The following is a 23,112-nucleotide window of genomic DNA, read 5'->3' on the forward strand; positions in this document are numbered from 1 at the left end:
AATTGGACATGTTTCCACTGGTATAGTTCTACTTACATTCACTGAAAGGCGGGGGCTGTATGGTTTATAGTAAGTACAAAAGCTATTTTTCTACAACTTCTGGGATGCCAACTTAAAGTGAACCTGCCATTTGATCAAATAATAGAGGCAAAATGCATGTACCAGTATTGTTGAAGCTGAACTCCAGGTACAAAGTCAATCACTTGACTATATTCCTCTATAGTGATAAAGGATATAACTATATTTTGTCTGCACCAAATGCCTTAAACAGTTACTTCCTTGCGAAAGTAACAGTGGCATCTGTGCTGTGCTTGTAACTTTCAGAATAAGGTGCATGCACTCACAATGCTGAAAGCAGGAAAAAGTTAACACTGGATATGTGGTCTTAGAGAACAGATTGTGACCACAATTATGCACAAATTACTTAAGCCTCAGGCCAGATGTTTAGAACCAAAACCTTCAACCTTCTGACAGACCACGTTCCTGATGATACTTTCCCTTCCCATGTTAAACTGTCAACTCCATTAAATGCCCACTTCTTTCAGGTAAGAGGAAGCTTAAAATCAGATAAGTAGAAAATAGGTCACCGTTTCTGTGTAATCTGTATAGTTGAATGGGCTTTAAATGAGTGAAAAGGGCTTTTTCACGTGCAACAAGGATGTTAGGAAAATGTCCTTATAGGGCACCTGGAGGGAATTTTACCATTTAAAAAACAGCTTCTGTGGCATCCTAAAGCTGCCACACAGTCACAGTGCTAAACCAGCTTTATTCTTTTTTTTTCCCCTGTAAACACTAGATGTATCAGAATAGTGTAGCCCCCAAATAGTAAACTCTTCAATAAGCCCTACTGGAGTCCCAGTGAAGGGTTTTTGCCACTTTCTTGTTGAAAGCATAGAACAACTTTTTAGGATTTGTTTGCCTTTAAAAGAGGGGGGACTTCTGCAACCAAACTAAGGGTCCAAATTGCCTAAATGTAACCAATTTGTTTTAACAATATAGCGTTATAAAAGTTGAAGTACTTACAGGTCCTGTTCCACCTTCTTGTCCAGTGCATACTCGAGGTCTGTAACGAGCATCTTCTGATACAAGTCTTGCAGTGCCTGACGTGATGTCCACGCCTCTGCTGTACCAGGCTTGGAATCTAGCCAAAGAAAATGACAATGAATTTAGAAAGATATGCACTTCCTGTGTAAAAAGACTGTGTGAAGCAGTGAAGGGAATTTCCAAGTTTCAACCCTACTAAGCTATGGTCTAGGAAAGGCTTTTTTATTATTACAATCACTTCACATTTTATACTGTGTAAAATAACTTATTCATTTAATTAACACATTTCCTGTCATTGTTTAAAAACGGCAGCGGAGATTCAAAACCATTTAAAATGATGCACAACCAAATGCATATAAGCAGATTTTGATCTGACAGCTTTATTCCAAATGGCGCCACTATTGCAGATTAGAGTCGCATTTGTTATAATTAATGCTTGATTTGACTAAGAAAAAAAAAAAGAAAACAATCAAAGCATTCACAGGTTGGGAAACCAGATTCTGAAGATTTTGATAACACACAACAAAGAAATGTTTAATTAAAGGCAGAGGCAAATTCCAATTAAATGAATATAAATATGTTCAGTCAAAACTGCAGATTTATTCAGTTTTCTTCAGTAACATTACTTAAAAGAGAACTATATCATCATCGTAAAAATGTTATACGCTCCCCTCTTTTCCCACCATCCTAATTTATTCTGCCAGCTACCATACAAACCTCTGGGACATGCTGATGAATCTGCCCCTGCTACAGACTTCCTACAGAAGGGTAACACATATCTGCCCCTGCTACAGACTTCCTACGGAAGGGTAACACATCTGCCCAAGTGTGAATGAAAAGGTAAAGTGGACCTGTAAGTGCTATAAAACGCACATCAAAATAATTAAGCATCAAGGTTAAAAGCACCATTTTTTCTTTAAAAGCTAAAAATGTAAAGGTGCCTCTGTGCCCAAATATAGGACACCTCCAATAATACTACATTAGATTAAAAATTCAAAATAGGTACGCTCATATTCAAGGACAAAAAAGGGGTGAGTCCTTATTCTGACACAGTTGTGTGTGCTAATGTAATCTGATTCTCTGCTATCCTAATCACAGCAAGAGTAAACCAAACAGGTGATTAGGCGGTTAGGTATATCTCACTTGCTTCCTGCAAAAACGAAATATTAGATATTCATATGCAATATTTTCCGGTTTGTCAAAATAAAACAATATTTTTAGTTCTGAAGAAAAATAAAGAAATGCCATGCAAAAACACTACACATGTTGAACACAACAGACGCAGATGTTGAATTCATTTGTGGAAAAGGAGAGCTATGACTACATTCATCACTATACAGCTGGTTGTGTCCACATTGCAGAACACACAATAAAGAATGTGAATACAAAGTATGATTTTGGCTTACCTGTCATATCTGCTTTCAGGACTTCAGCCTGCCTGTAAAGAGAAAGAGCAAAACAGCTGGTTATGGCTGGACAAAGACAAAAATAACATAAAATAGTTAAACAAACACTGACAACCCAAATCAAACTGATGGAAAGATATCCCTTACTTCCTGTGTTGTCAGACACAGGTCTTCTGGACAGGAAGTGAACAGAAATCTCTAAATATGGACATATGATAATATAAATCAAGCTGAGGATACAATACCGGCTTTTGTGTCCTGTTGGGGAAATCTTTGGTTTCTGCCCAAATAGAGGGCAATTTTCCCGATGGGAAGACAGAACGTAATGAATAACTTTTAAAATGTTACGAATCCTATTGACCTCAAACAAAATAACAGGTTCTGGCTTGTCAAGGGTTAAAAGAAGGCCTTGAATTATGGTCACTAAAAGCATGCACAAAATTTGTGAATCAAAATATAATTTCTGCTAAATTATATTCACATGGCAAATTACAAGTACCCCCATTTTCCTCCGGACACGTCATTTTTTTCCTTGTTTGAACTACTATTGAGATGTAATATCCAATTATTCTTTTGATTGTAAAATGTAGACACACACATCAGATGCTTGTCTCAGGTAAAAATCTGGCATGTACAGCCGTCCCCCAACGCCATCAATCTGCCCTGATAGGAATGACCACCGTGCTTTCCTATGGGGATGGGCACAACAGGGTGTCACTGGTTCATCGTCCCCTCTCCATAAAAAAAGAGCAGCACTGTGTACAGTCCTCATTTGTTCATCAGTCACTGAAAACTACCACAAAAGTTTGTTTTTAGTGACCATGATATGACCTCTAACCTTCCAACCTTTACAATGTCTTAACTCCTGATGCAGTTGCTATGACTTTAGGCAGATCAAGATTTTTAGAAACTAACCAAATAATTGCCAAACTAGAAAACTGCACAAACATAGTTGCTTTATCAGTTGAGCATTTAACAGTGCTAGTTTTATTTTAGTAAGCAGGGCCAGCCAACTGACATACCTCCAATGACATTTCAGAATAAGAACCAAACATAAAAAAGTTTCAGTGGTTCTGGAATTTTATTTTTAACATTGACTCAGCTGAAAGATCTTCCAACTCACATGACCACGGTCAGAGCAACAAATTGAAAAATAATGTTATGTTTAGTTTTTGCAGCACTGGGGGTGCCAGATTTGAATCTTAGCTAGGACCCTATCTAGATGGAGTTTTTTTTTCTCTCCCTCTGTTTGCATAGGTTTCCTTAGGACGCTATGGCGTCTTCCCAAAACATGCAGATAGATTATTTGCTTCCCCTCAAAATTGCCCGTATTAATGACGAGACTATGTAGGGACATTAGGTTGTGAACCTTTTTATGGGTCAGTTAGTGACATGACTACGGACCTTGTAAAGCCCTCTGTAATATGTCAACGCTATGTAAATACAATGTAATAAAACATTGTATATTCACATACTTCCTAATAAATGAAGGTCATGTTTCAACTAAAAGAAAAATGGAATCAAAATATGGTATGTGATGAGATCATAGTAGGGAAGTTTGTACCACAATGCATACACTTCATTGACATGCCATGGTGCCAAGCGGTTAAGGAAATGGGAATTGTTTCTCCCGGCATCAACAAAACTCATCTGTCAGTTTAATTGCTACCTCCTCTCTACATGCGCCTTGTGCGAGACACAGAGTCAGATCTGTGGTGCATGCATGACAGACAGAGCTATTTACTGAGGAAGGGAGGAGGGAGACAGGATATGCAGGGCAGACAATATAAATGAAAACTTTAACCCCAGAGACCTGTAGCATTGAAAGAGATAACTAATGGAAGCTTTAATCCTTACTACAGCAATCTGTCACAATAATACACTTTATTATTTACATGAGCTATTTCTAATTACTTTATAAAGAGCTTTCAGCATACCTAATTATTTGTGGTGTCTGGGTCTGCGATTCAGGGGATTTTTTAGGTATGATATACATGGTATCAACATGCAAAGCCTATATTGCACAGGTTTCAATAACCATTATTTGGAAGGTCCAGGACATGAGAATTTGCCATATGCCTCTCAGGTTAGTGTTACTGACACAAAATGATCTTTTTAGCTACTTGTAAGGGTGACATTTTTACTCAGTTGCCAGCAATTTTGCAGTCATTCTTCCCAACGACCACCACACTAAAGTCCTGTGAGTTGTGGATATAGTAATTGCCAGGGGTTCCCCAAGACCCACAAGTTCAATTCAAGGGTTCCCCCATGGTAAAAAAGTTGAGAAAGGCTGATGCAGTGTTTTTAAGTTCCCAATTGCTTCTTCGTAAGAATTTGTGTTTTAGAACACAAAATGTTCATTCACACGTATCTAGTTTCCAGCACACACCCCTACCTCCTTATCATCCATACCACCACCTCTCAGATGCCCCTCCAGTACACAGAACTCTCCATCCAGTTTCTACACCAGCAGAGTATGTGCCCAAGCTGCAGTAGGTGTGTTAAACCATCGGTGTATGTGCATTAAACTTTTAGTGATCAGCCACCACAAAAAGACTGTTAACTCCTCTGTCACCTATATCTAGCAAAAAACAATCAATCCTTTCAATGACCTACATCAACTTTCCTAGTGTGAGCATTAAACCCCTTAGTATCCTATACCAAGAATTAAAGCATTAGTCCCTAGGCCAGTTGTGTAAAATACTCAATGATCTGTCCTCAGCATATGTGATGAACACCCATGCCCAAGAATGTGTGTTATTTTCTCAGTGCCAAGTTACAAGCTAAGTATTTAAACCCCTTAGGACTCCCTCCCCCCTATTGTATATGACCATCCCCACCTCTTAGATTGTAAGCTCTTTTGGGCAGAGCCCTCTCCTCTTCATGTGTCATTTATATCTGTCTGTCATTTGCAACTCCTATTTAACATACAGTGCTGTGTAATATGTTGGTGCTAAATTAATACAGCCTAATAATAATATTATTATTATTAATACCTGGCTCATGTAGGTTAAGACTTAGCACCCAAATACACATGCTATGAACTTTTCAGGACCTAACTTTTTGCTTGCCTGTAATAATTCTTTAATTGGCAGTACCCAGTACAGCGCCGCATAACATGTTGGGGCAATATAAATCCTGTTTATTATTAATAATACTAATATGTGCTTACCCCTTTAACACCAAGCAGCCAGTCACTACCACATGTGCCCCTTCTGTTCCCCTTTTTGTGCCCAGTGCATTAACCCCCAGCATCAGGTCTCCAGAACAGCTGGTCCAATCCCTTGTTTATTGATCAGTGAACCACACCACACAATATCAGGCCATTCTCTACTAATTATGACTTCTACTTTTTAATCTCTTCTGACCCCAGTTCCACTTATGCACAGCTCCTGGTTCAGTGTGGGTGCTCCCCACCACCTTGACAGTTTAAAGACCACCTCAGCGAAGGTAGTTGTGTAGACTGTAGTACTGGTGATGTGTTCCCCACCAAAATTACTCATTTCAATTTTAGCCACCTGTGTACCGGACACCTTTTTTCCACCTTGTGTACAGAGTTTGGCTCGTCTACTGATATTTAATTTACAAAATTGATAATAAAGTATCAGAAGCACTTCCCATCCCTATTTAACGTATATTGGTAGGAATAATCATTTTAATTATTGTGTTGCCAATTATAGAATGATTTGTAACCACAATTTGTGCGTCAAAAGATGAATTGTTCTGTGGGTTGTTAAACCACCCAGCTCTACATTTTTCCCATCTCTCCATTATTTTTAAACTCCCATGGGGATAGACTGCAGTCATAGCCTTTCTCTCCATAGGCACTTTTCTCTCCGTCTACGTCACCCCCATTTCACACCTCTCTTGCATATTATGACCACTGATATGGCTTTAGTACCCCTTCTCCTGTGCACACCACTTACAGTCATACCCTTTGCAACCCTCTCCTACACATACTGTGTATTGTCAGACCCTCCACACTCCTTTACTGCAAATACTGTCTTCAATCCCAGCGTTTGCCAACCTTTGGGACCTCACGGACCACTAAATTCATAATTTTAAATGGTCTGTATTTAAAACAAATTTTAAATGCAGACCATTAATATGACTTTTAAGAAGATAAATACATTTGTAAAATAATGATCTTCCTAATGGTGCCTGACGAGGACTTTGGAGGCTCGGATTCATTGATCAGCTCATGGTTAAGTGAAGTATTACTTTTGTTACTATTAACATTAGTTGCATTATCTTTGGTATTACTAAGGAAATGCAAAATACTTGTTTGCTTTTTCTCACTCATTATGGGTTTATTTCATTTGAATCTAAGACCAAACAAGAAATGATAATTATCAAAGTGAAACTATTTGATGCCATTAAATATAACAGTAAATACACAGTTAAGGTCATACTTGCCTAAAAGAGCATCTGAGAAACAAACAAATAAAATAAAACAATCGGATGAGAATAGGTATTTCTGGAGCGGGGTGACTGTTGTAATGGTGGAAACAATACTGAAGCGTACGGCTCGGCGATGGTTGCCTCATACAGCTTAGGACTACACCGATGTCACGCTGCGCCGCCCTTGTTTTTCCATCTCAAGTACAGTTTAGTGCAATATATAGGTAAAAATTGTCATTCAAAATATAAAAATTAGAAAATTATTTGTTTTAATAATAAAACATAAAAATTGCAAATAATTTTCTCACAGACCACCAGAGCTCCATGGACCACTGGTTGGCAACCGCTGTTCTATCCAAACCCTTCACACAACACTCCTCCATCATACCACCCGCACATACTGCAAGCATTTAAAAAAAAAAAAAAAATGTATTGGAATTTCTACACACATTTTTGCACAGTTCAACAATAAACAAAGCAACTATTTATTGACCCTACCTACATAAGAAAAACAACAAGCCCAGCAAGTCTACATCTCATTTGGGGAAGAACATGTTAATCATTTACATTGCACTACATACCTACCATAGCTGAATGCACACAGTTTCAAAACAGGTTCAGCTTGCATTAGGATCAAGTGCAAAGCACGAGCCTGCAGTAACTATGGAAAGAGTGGACGGTGCAGAAACATGTCAGAAATGTGATCTGTCACTGGCGCCTTATTATAAAAGCACAAAGACGAGAATATGAGGAGCAGCTCCAGGAAACACCTACCTAAAAGGTGCGTCTAGTCACACAAGACAAACGCTCCAGACTAATGCACAACTCAGCTGTAAAAAAATGTGTCACTGTGTCTGTAAGCAAAAATACATGACAAAATTGTTCAAGGATACAAGTGTTTATTGGAAATGCATTTTAAAGCCCAGTTGTAACGATCACAAAAACTAAAAATCTGTTAGAAGTCAAATTTTTTTTTTTCAAGGACAGTAGAAATTGCAAAGAAAGCAATGTCTGATGTTCCCACATATGTGATGTGCAGCAGTGCAATTTTACAATGCACCACTGGACACGTTTCGGTCTGTTTTTTGTGTGCTGCCCTAATCAGACAAATGAATGCATTGCAATGGACAGCCACATACTGTACATGGCTGTGCTTTGTCATGCATTGCAGTATAACACAGTACAACAAAGTATGTTAGTTAATAATATGACCGCTGATGACATTACAGATTTAGAAAAATATGCTGAAATCATATGAAAATTTAGGCATTTACACTGTTAGCATGTAAATAAAATAAACATACATTAAGCACAAGTTCACAAAGCAATGTTCTCCGCAGCCCTTTTTAGCCAGGCACACCACTCGGCTGTTTTTGGGTGGTTACTGAAGCGTTGGGTCACAATACAGGGGCTGCCACCCGCCTACAATTTCTTCTCACCCAGCTGCAAAACTTGTGAATGAAATGATAACAAATCCAAACTCACATGTGTTAGTGGTATCTTAAGTATGGGGGGGAAAAAAAGGTGTCAAATTTACCTGGATGAAACCTTTACAAAAGAAAACTTTACATTACAGAGTTGAAAGAAGAAGAATTAATGAAGAAAGGAATAAAGGATCCAACAGGCATTGTACTCCTGGAATGTTCTGTAGATAATAAATGTAGTCCAACTCCATAAGATATTTTTCTATCATTATTTTATAGCTTTTAGACGTTCCATCAGCTTTGTAGAGTTTAAGGTCACAAAACATTTTGATATTGTAGGTTTCTGTAACACAACAATGACCAGTTTCTGCTCCAATAGCTGCAAGGTGGTGGTGTAAAATCACTTTGGGGTTCACAATTTTTTTTGAATAGTAATCCCCAAGCATATAGCCCTCAAATGCAAAAATTTACATTTTAGCTCTAGTATATGACCCTTCTCCACAGAGCATAGGGCAAAATGAGATTTCACAATTTTTCTGTATTTTAGTTCCGTTACCTGTTGGTGTAGTTTGTTAAGGGTGTAGGAGTAGATTGATTTCTTTCTCTACAATGACTATAGTTCTTTAGGCATGAAAACAGGCATTGTTAACTTAGCCCCCTATCCTGCTCCCTTACTGCTACTGTTTAAATAAAATCTAATATTAAAAAAGCCTTACAATACCTGGCGTAGAGTACATAACTGTTGGAGAAAGGGAAGATCAAAGTCAAGTCAAAGACATTTACTGGCTGGTTTGGTCTGAACATCACTTTTCTAAGCTCTAAGGGCCATGATTGTGTGACTAAACATTGGCAGTCATGCAATATGAACGCAACAAGCTTAGTGGACTGATATGCTGGCATAGTAAGTCAATCAGCAATACCATCATCCCACAGTTCTTGTCTGCTATTTCTTGGATACACAATGACATATCCTTATCACAAATCCCAAATACCTTAACATTAAGGGGGGGGGCTAAGTGTTCCTTTTCACCCTTCTGTGCTAAAACTTTCCTTATTTCTTATAACAACTCTCCCCTTCGTCACTGTTTACAAAGCAACCAACTATTCAGGTTATGGAAATGGAAATTGCCAGTACATAACTACCAAATATTCCACTCAAGTACACCCCCACCCTAAGTTATTCCCTCCTTGGATGCCTCCCTTTTGCCTCTAGAACAGCAAAGAGAAGCCATGTGAAGCTCCACTGTCAATCACAGCCTTGATGTTAAAGTCATCTCGGCTCTTCGCATACATAACTAATCAAGAGCAATGCTTGCAACTGAAGATGAAGGCTTAGCTGTTGACTTCAAGTAGAAAGTAATATTTTGCAGCTCATGGGACAAATAAAACACTAGATTTTAGAAGTAAGGGAATGAAAGGTTTTCTTTACCACAACCCTAAAAAGCACTAGGTCAGCTTTTTAGGTGGGCTTCCTTCCCCTGCATTAGCTTTTATAATATATTTGCCTTTGCTCCAATTTCTATGGAGCACAAACGTCATGAGAACTGGGAGGATCTTCCAAGTTTACAACAAACTTGAGCACTACCAGTAAATGCCGAGAGAAAATGCAAATTTAATAACTTACTCCCCACTTACTAATCACAGTCAATTGCTGTATTATGCACTGCCACTCATATTTAATGCCCAAACCCATGAAGACAGTGTACCTGTGGTGTAGTGCACTCAACAAGTAACAAATTGCTGCAGCCTGTTTTGTTAAAAAAAAAAAAGTTTTCTTTTCTTTTAATGGTGTGTGGCCAGCCCCTTTCATTTTCAATGGGAAGCCTTTATCATGGTTCATTAAAGGAAAATAACATACAACATAGAGCTAAATAGGCCATAAAATAATCTACCGCTGCCAGACCATCAGAGACTTTCCAGAAAGCTCCTGGCCAGGCCTTCAGGCTCCTGTCAAATGTGCTAGATGATGATCTCTGTAGAGGGAGATGACAATATCATACAGCCCGTGGTTTTGTAGGCTTGGATGGTGGGCAATTAAAAAAAAGACAAAATAACCAGTCAGCAAGGTTTCATCTACACAAGTGACTTGATTGTGTGACTAAACTCTTTAAAGATCACCTGCTCTTGTTTGCAATACCAACAGCTTCACATGCAATTTTCAGTTGCATTATTTTAATGATGGTTGCAGATAGCAGCTTGGTTCTCTAAATGATTGGCGTTATAATTGAGGGGGTTTTCTCTCTAATATTGGGATATTTGCTTTCTTATAAGATCAAAATATATTTTAAACACTGAAAAAAGTTTTTGAATAATCGGAGCAAAAATCTCATGAGCACAGATTACTCTTCAAATTTTATTGCACTAAGGTTGGCAAGCAGGGAAGTCAGATGAAGGATGTGCTGCTTAGCAAGTACTACACATATTACCTAAGTTTAACAAAAAATGTAAATAAAACTTTATTGGCAGATGAATCTATGAAGCCAGTCAACCATGGCCACATTTATGTCCAGTAAAAATATCTCTAATCATTTTTGAATAAGGTAAGTATTATACATAGTTTTTAAGGAGAAAAAAGAATGGTATTTGCTAAAACCCCCAGCAAAAACAGAAGCGAAAGCACAACCCACCCCCTGTAGTATGCAAACTAGAAACCAGAAGGAAATGCTTTTCCGTTTTCAAAGAGACATTACCCATCAACAACAAAGTGATATAATGTACCAACTCCAAACTCATACAACCAACAAACTGCATGCGAAATTCAATATTAACTACTGATAAGGTAAACAAATCAAGTGTTTATACATAAACATTAACATTTACATTAACAACTGGAAGGAAGCTATCAATTTTCAAGCTATAATAGGGTGCAATACAAATATATTATTTATATAAAAAATTATATATATATAAATATATATATATATATATATATATATATATATCTATATATATATATATCTATATATCTATCTATATCAACACACATTGCTACACTTGCCATTCATTCTTAACAGCACCTCAAACACTCCTTGCCAACACAAAGACATACATTATTTTTATTGGCGCAGCATGCACACATTTTTGTCGATGGAGCAATGAGAGGTGGTAAGGGACCAGAACCATCATCAGATTTTTATTGCTGTCCGTGTCTTTACTTTTGGCTTGACCACCACTTTAACGAGAAATGGAATAGAACCTGGATTCACATTGCCACTAGCACAGGAATAAAGAGGAAATCTTCGAATGGACACACTGACAGTGGTTTTAGAGACAATATGAGATTTCCCTAATAATGCAAAGATATCAGGAAGTGAATATGAAAGTGAACTGCCAAGGTTTTTTTAAAAAATGTCCTACTTTATTTAGGATTAGGAAAAAAAAAGGTTGTACATATGCTGTAATCTGCTTTGTCCCAAAACCTCAATTCAAAAGCACAAACTCATTCTGAAAGATGAACAATACATATTACAAAAGGCTATAACCACAACAAATTAAAGAATTAGTGATATAGGTAAAAGTTTGTTAAATGGGTAAATTAAAACAGAAGAATGCCAGCAAAGATTGAAGGTATTTCAATAATGGGGTGATTGACTTGCATTTTCTTGGACATTTAAGGATGAAAGAAATATATGCTTAAGTGATAACAGGAAATTCTCAAAAAGTTAGTCACTTATTTTATTGGTGAGCTGGCCATCTGGCTCATGAGAATTGTCTATGCCTGTCTTAGAGTTTACAAATGTTCACCAGTGTTTTATCAAACAGCAAGCTGATTCACAAGCATTAGTTGTTGTCACAAGCATTCAGGAAAAACCTTTTCCTACAATACATCATCAGAAATCAGATTTTAGAAGGGTCACAAAATTACCTAATGAATTTAGTTGCAAAAGTTTCCTTGTGGCAAGGCCTCAATTTATTATTGAGACTACTGAATCCGTTATCAGCTGGATTCCCCAGCATGCCCCTTTATTAGTTCACTGATGAGAGCAAAACAGCAAAAAAACAAATCAATGATCAGCGCCTTTATATACAAGCCCATGCTACCCATTGGAAAGAGTGGAATGTGCAGTAGTGTTAATTGGGGAAACAGGCCTCTATGGGTATGTGTATATGGGCGTTTTCATTTTCCGCATCAAATGTTGGATTGGCAAACATGGCATCGGACAAGAAAAGGCTGCGCATGGCCTGCTTTCCTTGCAGTTTAAATGTATCTCAATAAGACATGCTGCGTCCAAAAAATGACAGGACAATTAAAAGGAAGTCAATTGCAGCTTCTGAACTGCCACATTCTCTTCTCAATAAAATATGAAATCAACATATATTCCAAATGCATTTGAAACACAAGTAAATAATGCCCATGGACACTTACTGTAAAGTAACACATAATCAATAGAATGGGCGGGAGATTGACAAATGGCTTGGATTAGTTACTATACTTCTTCAGACGATATTACATTTTTGATCATGTCAACTTTCTTCTCTTCTATCTATGGCTAGCAACTCTGGCTAATGAGTGAAACACGATGTTGTAATTTAAGGCCTGTGGCAATGAGGTTTAATAGGGTTAAGTTACCACGCATAAAAGATAGGGGCTCATTTATAAAGAGGTAGTTTGAGCATTTTATATGGATACATTATGTGCTGTGAAATCTACATCTAACACAGGGCAGTCACAGGAAGAACTAATGGTATTTCATCACTCAGGTAGCCATTACCTATGGGGCGGGGGTGCTAGCACTTTTACAAAGAAGTGAACTCAGTAAAACAAAATTTTTGTACATGCTTAGGCCTATAGCGGGGTAAAAGTATTCCATGTGTCCAGTGCAGAAACAAAACATGTGAGGACATAGCTAATCTTAAGCATTTTTATTTCTGAATTATGTAGTCAGAAGTAAAAACTGTATTCTCTCAAGAGAAAGATATTCAAAGAGAATTATGTAGGCTACAACCGTTAACTGCCAGGCACCTAACTAACTAAATGGACTTTGAGACAATCTCCTATGCATAAGGTCAGCACTACAGACTTTATTGGGTGCATGCTTGTGAACTATCTACAGTTAGGTCCATAAAAATTTGGAGAGACAACTTTTTTCTAATTTTGGTTGTGTACATTACCACAATTCATTTTAAACGAAACAACTCTGATGCAGTTGAACTGCAGACTTTCAGCTATGTTTTTTTTTACACAATCACTTCATTTCAGGAGCTCAAAAGTAATTTGACAATTGACTCAAAGGCTATTTCATGGGCTGGTGTAGGCAATTCGTTCTTTATGTCATTATCAATTAAGCAGATAAAAGGCCTGGAGTTGATTTGGGGAGGGGAGGGGGGTGCGCGCTTGTATGTGGAAGATTTTGCTGTGGACAGACATGTGGAGAAAGGAGCTCTCCATGCAGGTGAAACAAGAGCCATCCTTAGGCTGCAAAAACCCATCTGAGAAATTGGTACAATATTAGGAGTGGCAAAATCTACAGTTTGGTACATCATGAGAAAGAAACAAAGCACTGGTGAACTCAGCAACGCCAAAAGACCTGGACGTCCACAGAAGACAACAGTGGTGGATGATCACAGAATCATTTCCATGGTGAAGAGAAACTCCTTCGCAACAGCCAACCAAGTGAACAACACTCTCCAGAAGGTAGGCGTATCGATATCCAAGTCTACCATAAAGAGTAGACTGCATGAAAGTAAATACAGAGGGTGCACTGCAAGGTGCAAGCCACTCATAAGCCTCAAGAATAGAAGATTGGACTTTGCTCAAAAAACATCTAAAAAAGCCAGCACAGTTCTGGAAAAACATTCTTTGGACAGATGAAACCAAGATCAACCTTTACCAGAATGATGGCAAGAAAGTGTTTATCCATGATGTGACACAGGACAGAAGCAGACGAATGAATTCTGAGGTGTTCAGAGACATACTGCCTGCTCAAATCCAGCTAAATGCAGTCACATTGATTGGGAGGCGTTTCATAATACAGATGGACAATGACCCAAAACATACAGCCAAAGCAACCCAGGGGTTTATTAAAGCAAAGAAGTGGAATATTCTTGAATGGCCATGTCAGTCACCTGATCTGAACCCAATTGAGCATGCATTTTCATTTGTTGAAGACTAAACTTCAGAATACATACTGTCATTGCCAGGAAAGGGTTTTCAACCAAGTATTAGAAATGAACTTTTATTTTCAGCTTTTTAATTTGTACAATTACTTTTCAGCCCCTAAAATGAAGTGATTGTGTTAAAAAAAAAAATTTAGTTCCTCACATTTTTATGCAATCTTTTTGTTCAAACCACTGAATTAAAGCTGAAAGTCTGCAGTTCAAGTGCATCTGAGTTGTTTCAATTCAAATTAATTTTAGTAATGTACACAACCAAAATTAGAAAAAAGTTGTCTGTCCAAAATTTATGGACCTAACTATATACTTCAGCAAGTACAGAAACAAGAGGCTGTCAGGAAACAGCAATGTTAGCTAACATATGGCTATCAGTACTTTTTTCTGAAATGTCTTTTCTAAAAAGTCTACTTTCAGATATCGAAAGGGTAAAGATTCTGAAGCATCACACACAAGATATGCTCATCTTCTGGCACTCTCCTAATCAGCTCTGTTGTCAGAAGGGTTCATTCAGCTTAAGCTTTCTGCCAGCACAATATTTGTCATTTTCTTGATTGCACCATTATGGAGCTATCATTACCAAAGTAAATAAATAATTAAAATAGCTAGGTACTTAAAGAGAACCTGTGGCTTGGCTCGCCCATGCAGAGCACGGAACAGGTTCACTTATATGGCTTCATCTCTAGCTGAATACAGTAACCATTTCATACCATTCCTTGCAATTTTGTTGAGATGCTGGGCTCGGGTCACTGCAAGTACCAGCACTCCAATGATTCTCTATCCCTGGATATTTTCATTGTTCCTAATGGCTGAACAGAGCAGGGGAAATTTGTCTCTATATGGACTTTCCTCCAGTTCTGTACATGATAAAAGTTACAAAGAGAAACTACCATAGCTTTACTAATAACATTGAAATTACAATTTAAAGATTTACAATTTCAAAAAAAAAAATTCCTGTTATATTTATTCCACACACAACCAAATTTCACTAAAATACAGAGTGTGTCAAAGCAAGTTATTGGTTGTGGACACATGAAAGCTCAATCTACAGATCATGCAATGAGCATCCTTGCTGACAACCGTTGAGATAAAAAACAAAAAAAAACATAAGTCACCTTAAGATTATTTTGTAATAAATAAACCATAAGGCGATTGAGATATTGTGAACTCAGAAGTAAGGCAGCGTGCACACAACATTTTTGTCGCTGGAAATCTTTTATGTTTTCAGTGAAAAATGAACAAATGCGCACATAGCACCTATTCTGTTCTATGGAGAGGGGAGAAGGAAAGAAACAAGCACCCCCTGTTCTATCCTCCCTTGTATAGCCGCCATGGATTGGTCGTTCATGAATCCGCCCTGACGGATCAATGAGCGACATCAGGTGACCCCTGTACATGTGTCAGATTCTCACACGAGTACAACTGCTCACCTTGGGCAATAAACATCTGAGATTTGTACATAGACCAAGGCTGCGTACATGGTCCTTATTGCAGAAAGGGATAGGCATTGTCCAATCTGCAATATATAATCTTCATCTGTATATCGTCAGGAATAGCCGCCAATGCCGGATATAATATATATCCGATATAATGCTGAATAAACTCCTGACTACCTATGCGGGAGTTATGTCATTCTGGCCCGGCCAAGATTGTGGCAAGGCCTTCAAAAGAAGGGGTGACCAGGGTTTACTTAAGCTTTGAGTAGAGTTAGAGTAGGCGATTTCAGAGGATAGGAGCCTGTACAACTGTGCAAGGTTGGAGCTCAGCTTTAATCAATACAGAACAGGAATTTTGTTCTGAGTTGACCATTATGAAAAAATATAACTTTGTAATAAAACTATTTGGTGAGTAGTAGACACTGGGCACACAAGAATAACGTTAGAAAAGTCATTTTGTTAAGCTTGCACCAAGAGGCAGACATCTGCAAAGTGGCAGCCGCCAATCATGCCTGCATTATGGGTTCATGAATTTTACTGAATGCCATATGCCACTGAAAGATCACATTTATTACTGCAGTAAAATGCTCTATAAATTATGAAGGGTAGGCAGCAGAATACTGTTGCATTTTATATACTGCAAAAGCCAAGGAATCAATATTATAATACAGTAGGCTAAACTATATGATTTATACAAACAGCAGAAAAACAGCAAAAATGAAAAGGATTGCAATCAGACAACCTGAATATGCAGACCAAAAATGACAACCCGGGCATTTTTTAATACTTAAAGAAAGGTTAAATACCATACTGTGTTTTTTCTTTTTTACTACTGTGTGCCTTGGCCAAGACTTAGCCATGCTGACAAAAAAAAAAAAAAAAAAAAAAAAAAAAAAAAAAAAGGAGAATGCGTATATAAATATATATAGTCCTGTAAAAGCAACTGAGTTGCCCACCAGTAGTGGCCAGATAGAAATTCACCCCGCATGGCTCAGTGGTTAGCACACTGGCCTTTGCAGCTCTAGATCCCACATTCAATTCTTGGTCAGGACACTATCTACATAGAGTTTGTATGTTCTCCCATGTTGGTGTGGGTTTCCTTTGGGTACTTCGGTTTCCTCCAACAACATGCAGTTAGGTTAATTGGCCTTAGGCTGTGTGAATGACACATGACTATGGTATGGACATTAGATTGTGAGCCCCTTTTGTAAAGCTCTATATAAATACAAGATAAAAATAATGGTGAGTGGTCAGTAAATTAGGTGTTGGTAGACTGAACACATTTGATACATAAATCGATAATCATTAATTAGTGGAGGATATGTCTAATGTTCAATGACCAGCGTACTACACATAAGTGGACCAACACACAAACTACATATGATGAGTCTAGCAGAATGCTATGAACTGGGAAGAGATACAGCTATGAAAGGAACCGGTTAGTACTATGACTAATGTGACTGAACACACTATTAGGCTGGCTTGCTAAAGGATTTGAACTGGCCACACAAATTGTGTAAATATTTAATTGAAATATCCAATAATGTGCAGCTAAAATAAACTGCATGTTTCTTTTCACATGATTGGAGTGAATAAGTGAATCTTTACACATTTTTTACATAAACTTCCACAATTTAGTCCACTCCTATATATGATAAATGTTCAGCAGCATACCATGGACTAGAAAGTTATACAGGTATGAAGGTGACCTGTATATAACATAGCTGAACACACATATCAAGGGTGAGGTGTATACAATGAATTGGTGGTGATATAGCCATGAAAGTTATTATATCTGGACAGTTCCGGATATCATAAAATAGAGTAAAGATGGTTGGGCATTATTGTATTAAATAGGATGTGATACACTATAAAAAATTGATGAGCAATATACTATAATCTAGGCAGTCAAACATCTATACCTAATTTTAAAAAAGTGACAGCTATTTTTAGAGTTCAAAGAAATTTGGAGATTACAGTCACGTGTATGAGATTGATGTTAAAGTTTTGTGAATTGAACCTAACATACAAGAAATACAATAATGATGGGTTATTAGTATAGTACAAACTACGTGGTGATATATAATGATAGCTGATCAGTATACTATTAAATAGTCGGTTATTATATATATTTAATTAGGAGGTGACATACCATATGATAAATATTGATGAGCATTATACACTTATCTAGGCAGTCATACAACTATAACCATCTGTGTCTGTGTCTTCCATACAATTTACCAAACACACAAACTATATAACAATGATAGGTGATCAGTATAGTATATAATAGGAGATGATATATAATGATAGTCGATTAGTATACTATGAATTAAGAGGTGATACACTATACAATAAACATAGATGAGCAGATAGAATATAATCTAAGAGGTGACACAACTATGATATTGTGTGCCTTCCATAAAATGTGTTACCACTGCACACACATATATAACAGTAATGTTTGATGGATGATATATACTAAATAATGATAGATGATAAGTACAGTATAATCTAGAGTTTTATATACTATATAATATTTGATAAGCATGATGGCTAAGGGGGTTACAGAGTATAGAACAGTTGATAGTTGGTCAGAAAAACATGAAACATGAATTGGCATGTGATATACTATATAATGACAATTGATCGGAACAGTATGTGTAGGAAATTATATATAAATAGTCAGGGTTGATCAGTCCACTATGAATTAGGAGGTTATATTTTAAATAATAATGATGGTCAATCAGTTTAGTACATGTTGGATTGCGATATAAAATAATGATAATTGATGAGTGTACATATTATATAATAAGAGTTGATGGGTGTAGTATTATTAAGAAGGATATGTATTATATAATAATGACAGTTGATGGGTGTAGTATTAAAAAGCAGGATATGTAATATATTATGACAGTTGATCAGTCTAGTATAAATTACCGTGTTTTCCCCAGAATTTTGTTTAAGCTGGGTGGGCAGAAGCTGTAGGCGGGTGGTTACTAAAAAGGGCCAGGTGGTGCACCCAGCTAAGAGGAGTTAGGAAGAACACCGAATTAGAATGTAATATATTAATGACAGTTGATGAGTGTAGTATGAATTAGCAGATTATATATTTATAATAGTGATCAGTAATCATAGTGTGAATTAAAGGGGTATAAATATGACAATTTTAAAGTACAGATGATCAGCGTAGTATGGAATAGGATGTGATGTAAAATGACAGTTGATCAGTCTAGTAACAGTTAGGTAAGTATATACTATATAATAGTGATGGTTGAATAGTATGAATTAGAATGCTATATTTTATATAACAGTGACGGATAATCAGTTTAGTGTGAAATATGGAGGTATACATATTACACAAAAGCTATAGTTGATCAGTCTATTATTAATTAAGTGGGTATATAATAACTACAGATGGATCAGTATAGTAAAAATTACAAGCTTATATATTGATGATGGGTGACCAGTATTCTGCAATTTATGAAGTTATATATTAACTATAGGTGATCAGTGTATTGATAAGGATGTTAAATAAAGATGATGAGTGATCGATGTAGAAGGAATGATAAGGGTATATATATGATATAATAACTATAGGTGAATGTGTAGTATTGATAAGGATGTTATACATTATATTATGATGATACGAATTATGATGATACGATTATGAAGGTATGTGTATATATCATAAAAACTATAGGTGATGGTGTATTATTGATTATAAAATGATGAGAAGTGATCGATGTAGGATGGATAAGGGTATGTGATATATTACCAATAGGTGATCGGTGTAGTATGAATTAGGATGTAATATATTATATAAAGATGATGAGTGATCATTGTAAAAGGAAGGAAAAGGGTATATATCATATAATAACTATAGGTGATCGATATTGTATAGTATTGGGATAGTACAAGGACATAGTATAAGGATGGTATATATTATATAATGATGAGAAGGAGTGATCAGTGTAGTATATATTATATAATAACTATAGGTGATAGGTGTAGTATGAATTAGTATGTTATATATTATATAATGATGGTGAGTGATCAGTATATTGTAATTTATGAATATATATATATATATATATATATATATATATGATATAACTATAGGTGATGGGTGTAGTATGAATGAGGATGTTATACATTATATAAAGATGATGGGTGTAGAAGGAAGGATGAGGATATATATAATATAATAACTATAGGTGATGGGTGTAGTATGATATATAAAGATGAGTGATGGGTGTAGAAGGAATGATTAGTATATATAAATATATATTTAATTTAGGGGGTGATGGGGCTGTAGGTGTGTGCCATAGGATGTGCTAGGGCTGAGCACACATAGGGGGATGCTATCTGTCCTGGTGCTCGGTATTAGGAGGGAGTAGGGAACACGGCAGGAACAGCATGGTCCCCAGGATAGGAAGCAGCCCCCGGCCACCCCTGGCTCTGCAATGTGACAGCTGACAGTGTGCCCTCACCGGAGATACTGCGCACACAGCAGGCTCATCCTCCTCCGGGGCTTTCTCGGTCCGTCTATCCGCGCGGCTTCAATTTCTCGGCGTTCGTGACTCGGCCATCTTCTCCGGGCCCCCACCGCCTAACAGCTCGGGGCCCCGGGCCTGCAACCCCCCCGTCCCCCTGACAACCAACCCCCCGGAGAGTCCCACTGAACGCTTTCCCCTCCGGAAACAGCTCTGAGAACAGTACTTCCGGCCTGTGCGTCCGCTATATCCCTCCGGCTGAAGCTACCAAGCACACTCTGTAAGTCACGCCTACTCCGCCTGAGCGCGCTTGCGTAAAGCGCGAGGCCATGGGAGTGACGTCACGACGGGGTAGGAGGCAAGGTAGAGAGGAAGAGAGGACTCGGTTTCTATAGCAACCTGGCCTCTACTGCTGAGTGGTCACCAAGGCAACTGTGCGCGGCGGCGCTGGGCCTGCTTAGTGCGTCAGTGGCTGCCCTGGGTCGTCGGTGAGGTGCTCTTGTTTATGTGAAGATTGGCTCTGACACTGAATGTACCTCGCTGTTCAAGGCTCTCTATGTAACCAAGCATATATAATCATTTTAAACCGTTGTGGTTATTTATATCTCACAATTACACTTTTCTTGTATGCCAAACATGTGAAGGAAGTAAACTCCCGTGGGCCCAGTGTGCAGGAGAATCTTGTTCCCAAGAGGACCTGTCATACTGAAGTGTATTATACACAATAGTTTGTGTATAAGCAGACCTTGCTTTAAAATGTTGCAGCCCCAGGTTATATGCTGGGGAACACGTCCGCGTAGACCCAGCCTAACAACATGGGTTTCAGGTCTATTGCAGGTCAGGAGGAGGTCAACTACAGGTCCCAGGAGCCTAATAAATTCTGAATAATTTTAGAAGTGTCTCAAACTAATACCAGCTTCAAAAGCCCCAAATCTCCTCAACACAGGCAATTCACACCCCAATTTAAAAGGAAAAGAGCTATAGCTCTGTTAAGGCAAATATTAACCAATTGTGCAGTATTTCTACCCCCAGCACCCATCCAGTGACTGCCCCTTAGCTGCTGGAAGTTTCTGTCCATTGCTCAGTGCAGCTAACTGAAAGCTGAGGACTTTTGGAGGCAGCATCCCATCCTCATACCTTTACCCATCATAGCTGGCTGCCGGCAATAAATTAACTCCTGGGAACATTCCTGGGAATTTCCTCATCAGGATAGCTGAGGATCCCTAACCTGGAAGAATACCTCATGAAGATATCATTGAAGGATGGAGGGGAGGGGAGTTTGTTTAAAAGACAACCCTTTAAAGTAAAAATGTTGAGTTTTTTTTAAATGCAACACTCTTTTTTTTTTTTTTTTTTTTAAAAAGGGTGCATAACTACCCCCTTACTTCTTGATCGCCTAGGCGGAAGCGCAGAGCTTTGCGGGATACCTATGTAATGCATCCTGGGAGGCTCTTGGCTGCTCCTGCGCATGCCCGAGCATTGGCAAGTAAGATCGGCAAGATTTTTCCCAATCTGCGTCACCCAATCTCACGCCTGCACAGTCCCAGATCAGGTGACGTAGGAAGACGAACACGGCTTCCTCTGCGCTGGGCTGAAACAGATACTGGGACGACGCGGGACCCGATGGAAGAAACCTCCCGAGGGATTGAAGGTAAGTGTGATTTTATTGTTTTAGGTTAGTTTTGGGTTTATTTCTGCTTTAATAATTGTGAACAGGCAGGTTAGTGTGTTTTACTACGGAAGGGGCTGCCTGTGATTTTTTAGGTTTAGATTTTTTAGGCTTCAAACCAAGCACTTCAGCCAGTTCTAATGATTGATACAAACCTTTACTTCTGTCAAGGCTGCTAAAGCGGATCCATTATCACATTTTTAAAATTATATATAAGAATGCCTCTCCCTTTTTAATATTGAAAAAAATGTGTTTTTTGGGGGGTAATGTCCCCTCCCCTTCTTCCTTTACTGCCATGGCGGTAAAGACTGAAGGGAAAACCCACAGCCTCTTGGGATACTTACGTCATTTATTCCAGGAGGCTGTGGGCTGCTCCTTCATCAAGCATGTGAGATCAATTCTTTCCTCTAATGTATTTTTTTTTTAAAAACGCTTGATCTGACACAGGCGCAGTGAAATCATCAAATCACATTTGGAGGAAGACACATTACCCAATAATATGTCTGCGTGGTGCAAGATTGGGTGATGTGAGGAAGAGCAAAGATGGGGGCGTTAAATGGTACGGCCCGGGAAGAAAAGAGCAGCAAGAAAGCAGTTTGTGCCTGGATTGAGGGCTTTTCTTTGTGAAAGTTCTGCTTTAAGCAAAGCTGCCATAAATGACCATATCTATTTTTTAGGAACTTGCACCTTTAGGTATATCAGTCCACAGCCACCTCCTGGAGATTATAGGCCTTTCCTTTTTATAGTTTGATTCATGTCCACTATCATTATTAAAGATAATAAGTTACAGCACCTCACTTATAAGAAGTAAGGCTGTGTACACATGTGCAATAATTGTCGTTGAAAAGGATCTTTCACGATCCTTTCCAACGACAAAAGACTGCGCAATGCATGAACTAGCGCTGTACATACAGCACCATTCTGTTCTAAAGGGAGGGGGAGAACAATGAAGTGGCACCCGCTGTGCTCTCTCCGCTTCACTTTCATTATGATCATTCCTCATCTGTGAATCCGCCAGGATGGTGTTTCGGACAACGAGCGCTGTACTCACGCCAGATTTTCTTCAGAAATCATCCCCGAGGCAATTATCGGATGGGAATCATCTTATGTACGTAGCCTAACAGT

General features: G+C 38.1%; 2 protein-coding genes across 8 annotated transcripts in view; one reads left to right on the top strand and one right to left on the bottom strand.

The window, feature by feature from the left end:
* The window catches only part of SMG7 (SMG7 nonsense mediated mRNA decay factor), a 43,826-nt gene extending 23,329 nt beyond the window's left edge, over positions 1 to 20,497 (bottom strand). For 3 of the 6 annotated variants that reach the window (XM_072419766.1, XM_072419764.1, XM_072419763.1), the window contains exons 1-3: positions 20,316 to 20,495; positions 2,451 to 2,482; positions 1,024 to 1,141 (exon numbers count right to left, since the gene is read on the bottom strand). In XM_072419766.1, the coding sequence (XP_072275867.1) occupies positions 1,024 to 1,141; positions 2,451 to 2,482; positions 20,316 to 20,344 (179 nt within the window). In that variant the 5' untranslated portion in view covers positions 20,345 to 20,495. Of the gene's footprint in view, positions 1 to 1,023; positions 1,142 to 2,450; positions 2,483 to 20,315 lie in introns of all 6 variants that reach the window. The other 3 variants (XM_072419761.1, XM_072419762.1, XM_072419767.1) reach the window with 3 other exon arrangements.
* Positions 20,498 to 20,668: 171 nt separating this feature from the next.
* NMNAT2 (nicotinamide nucleotide adenylyltransferase 2) overlaps positions 20,669 to 23,112 on the top strand; it is a 50,540-nt gene continuing 48,096 nt past the window's right edge. The window contains exon 1 of one of the 2 annotated variants that reach the window (XM_072419771.1): positions 20,669 to 20,806. The gene's annotated coding sequence lies outside the window, so the exon portion shown is untranslated. Of the gene's footprint in view, positions 20,877 to 23,112 lie in introns of both variants that reach the window. The other variant, XM_072419772.1, reaches the window with a different exon arrangement.

This window comes from Pyxicephalus adspersus, chromosome 8, assembly GCF_032062135.1.
Source record: "Pyxicephalus adspersus chromosome 8, UCB_Pads_2.0, whole genome shotgun sequence".
NCBI lineage: Eukaryota > Metazoa > Chordata > Amphibia > Anura > Pyxicephalidae > Pyxicephalus > Pyxicephalus adspersus.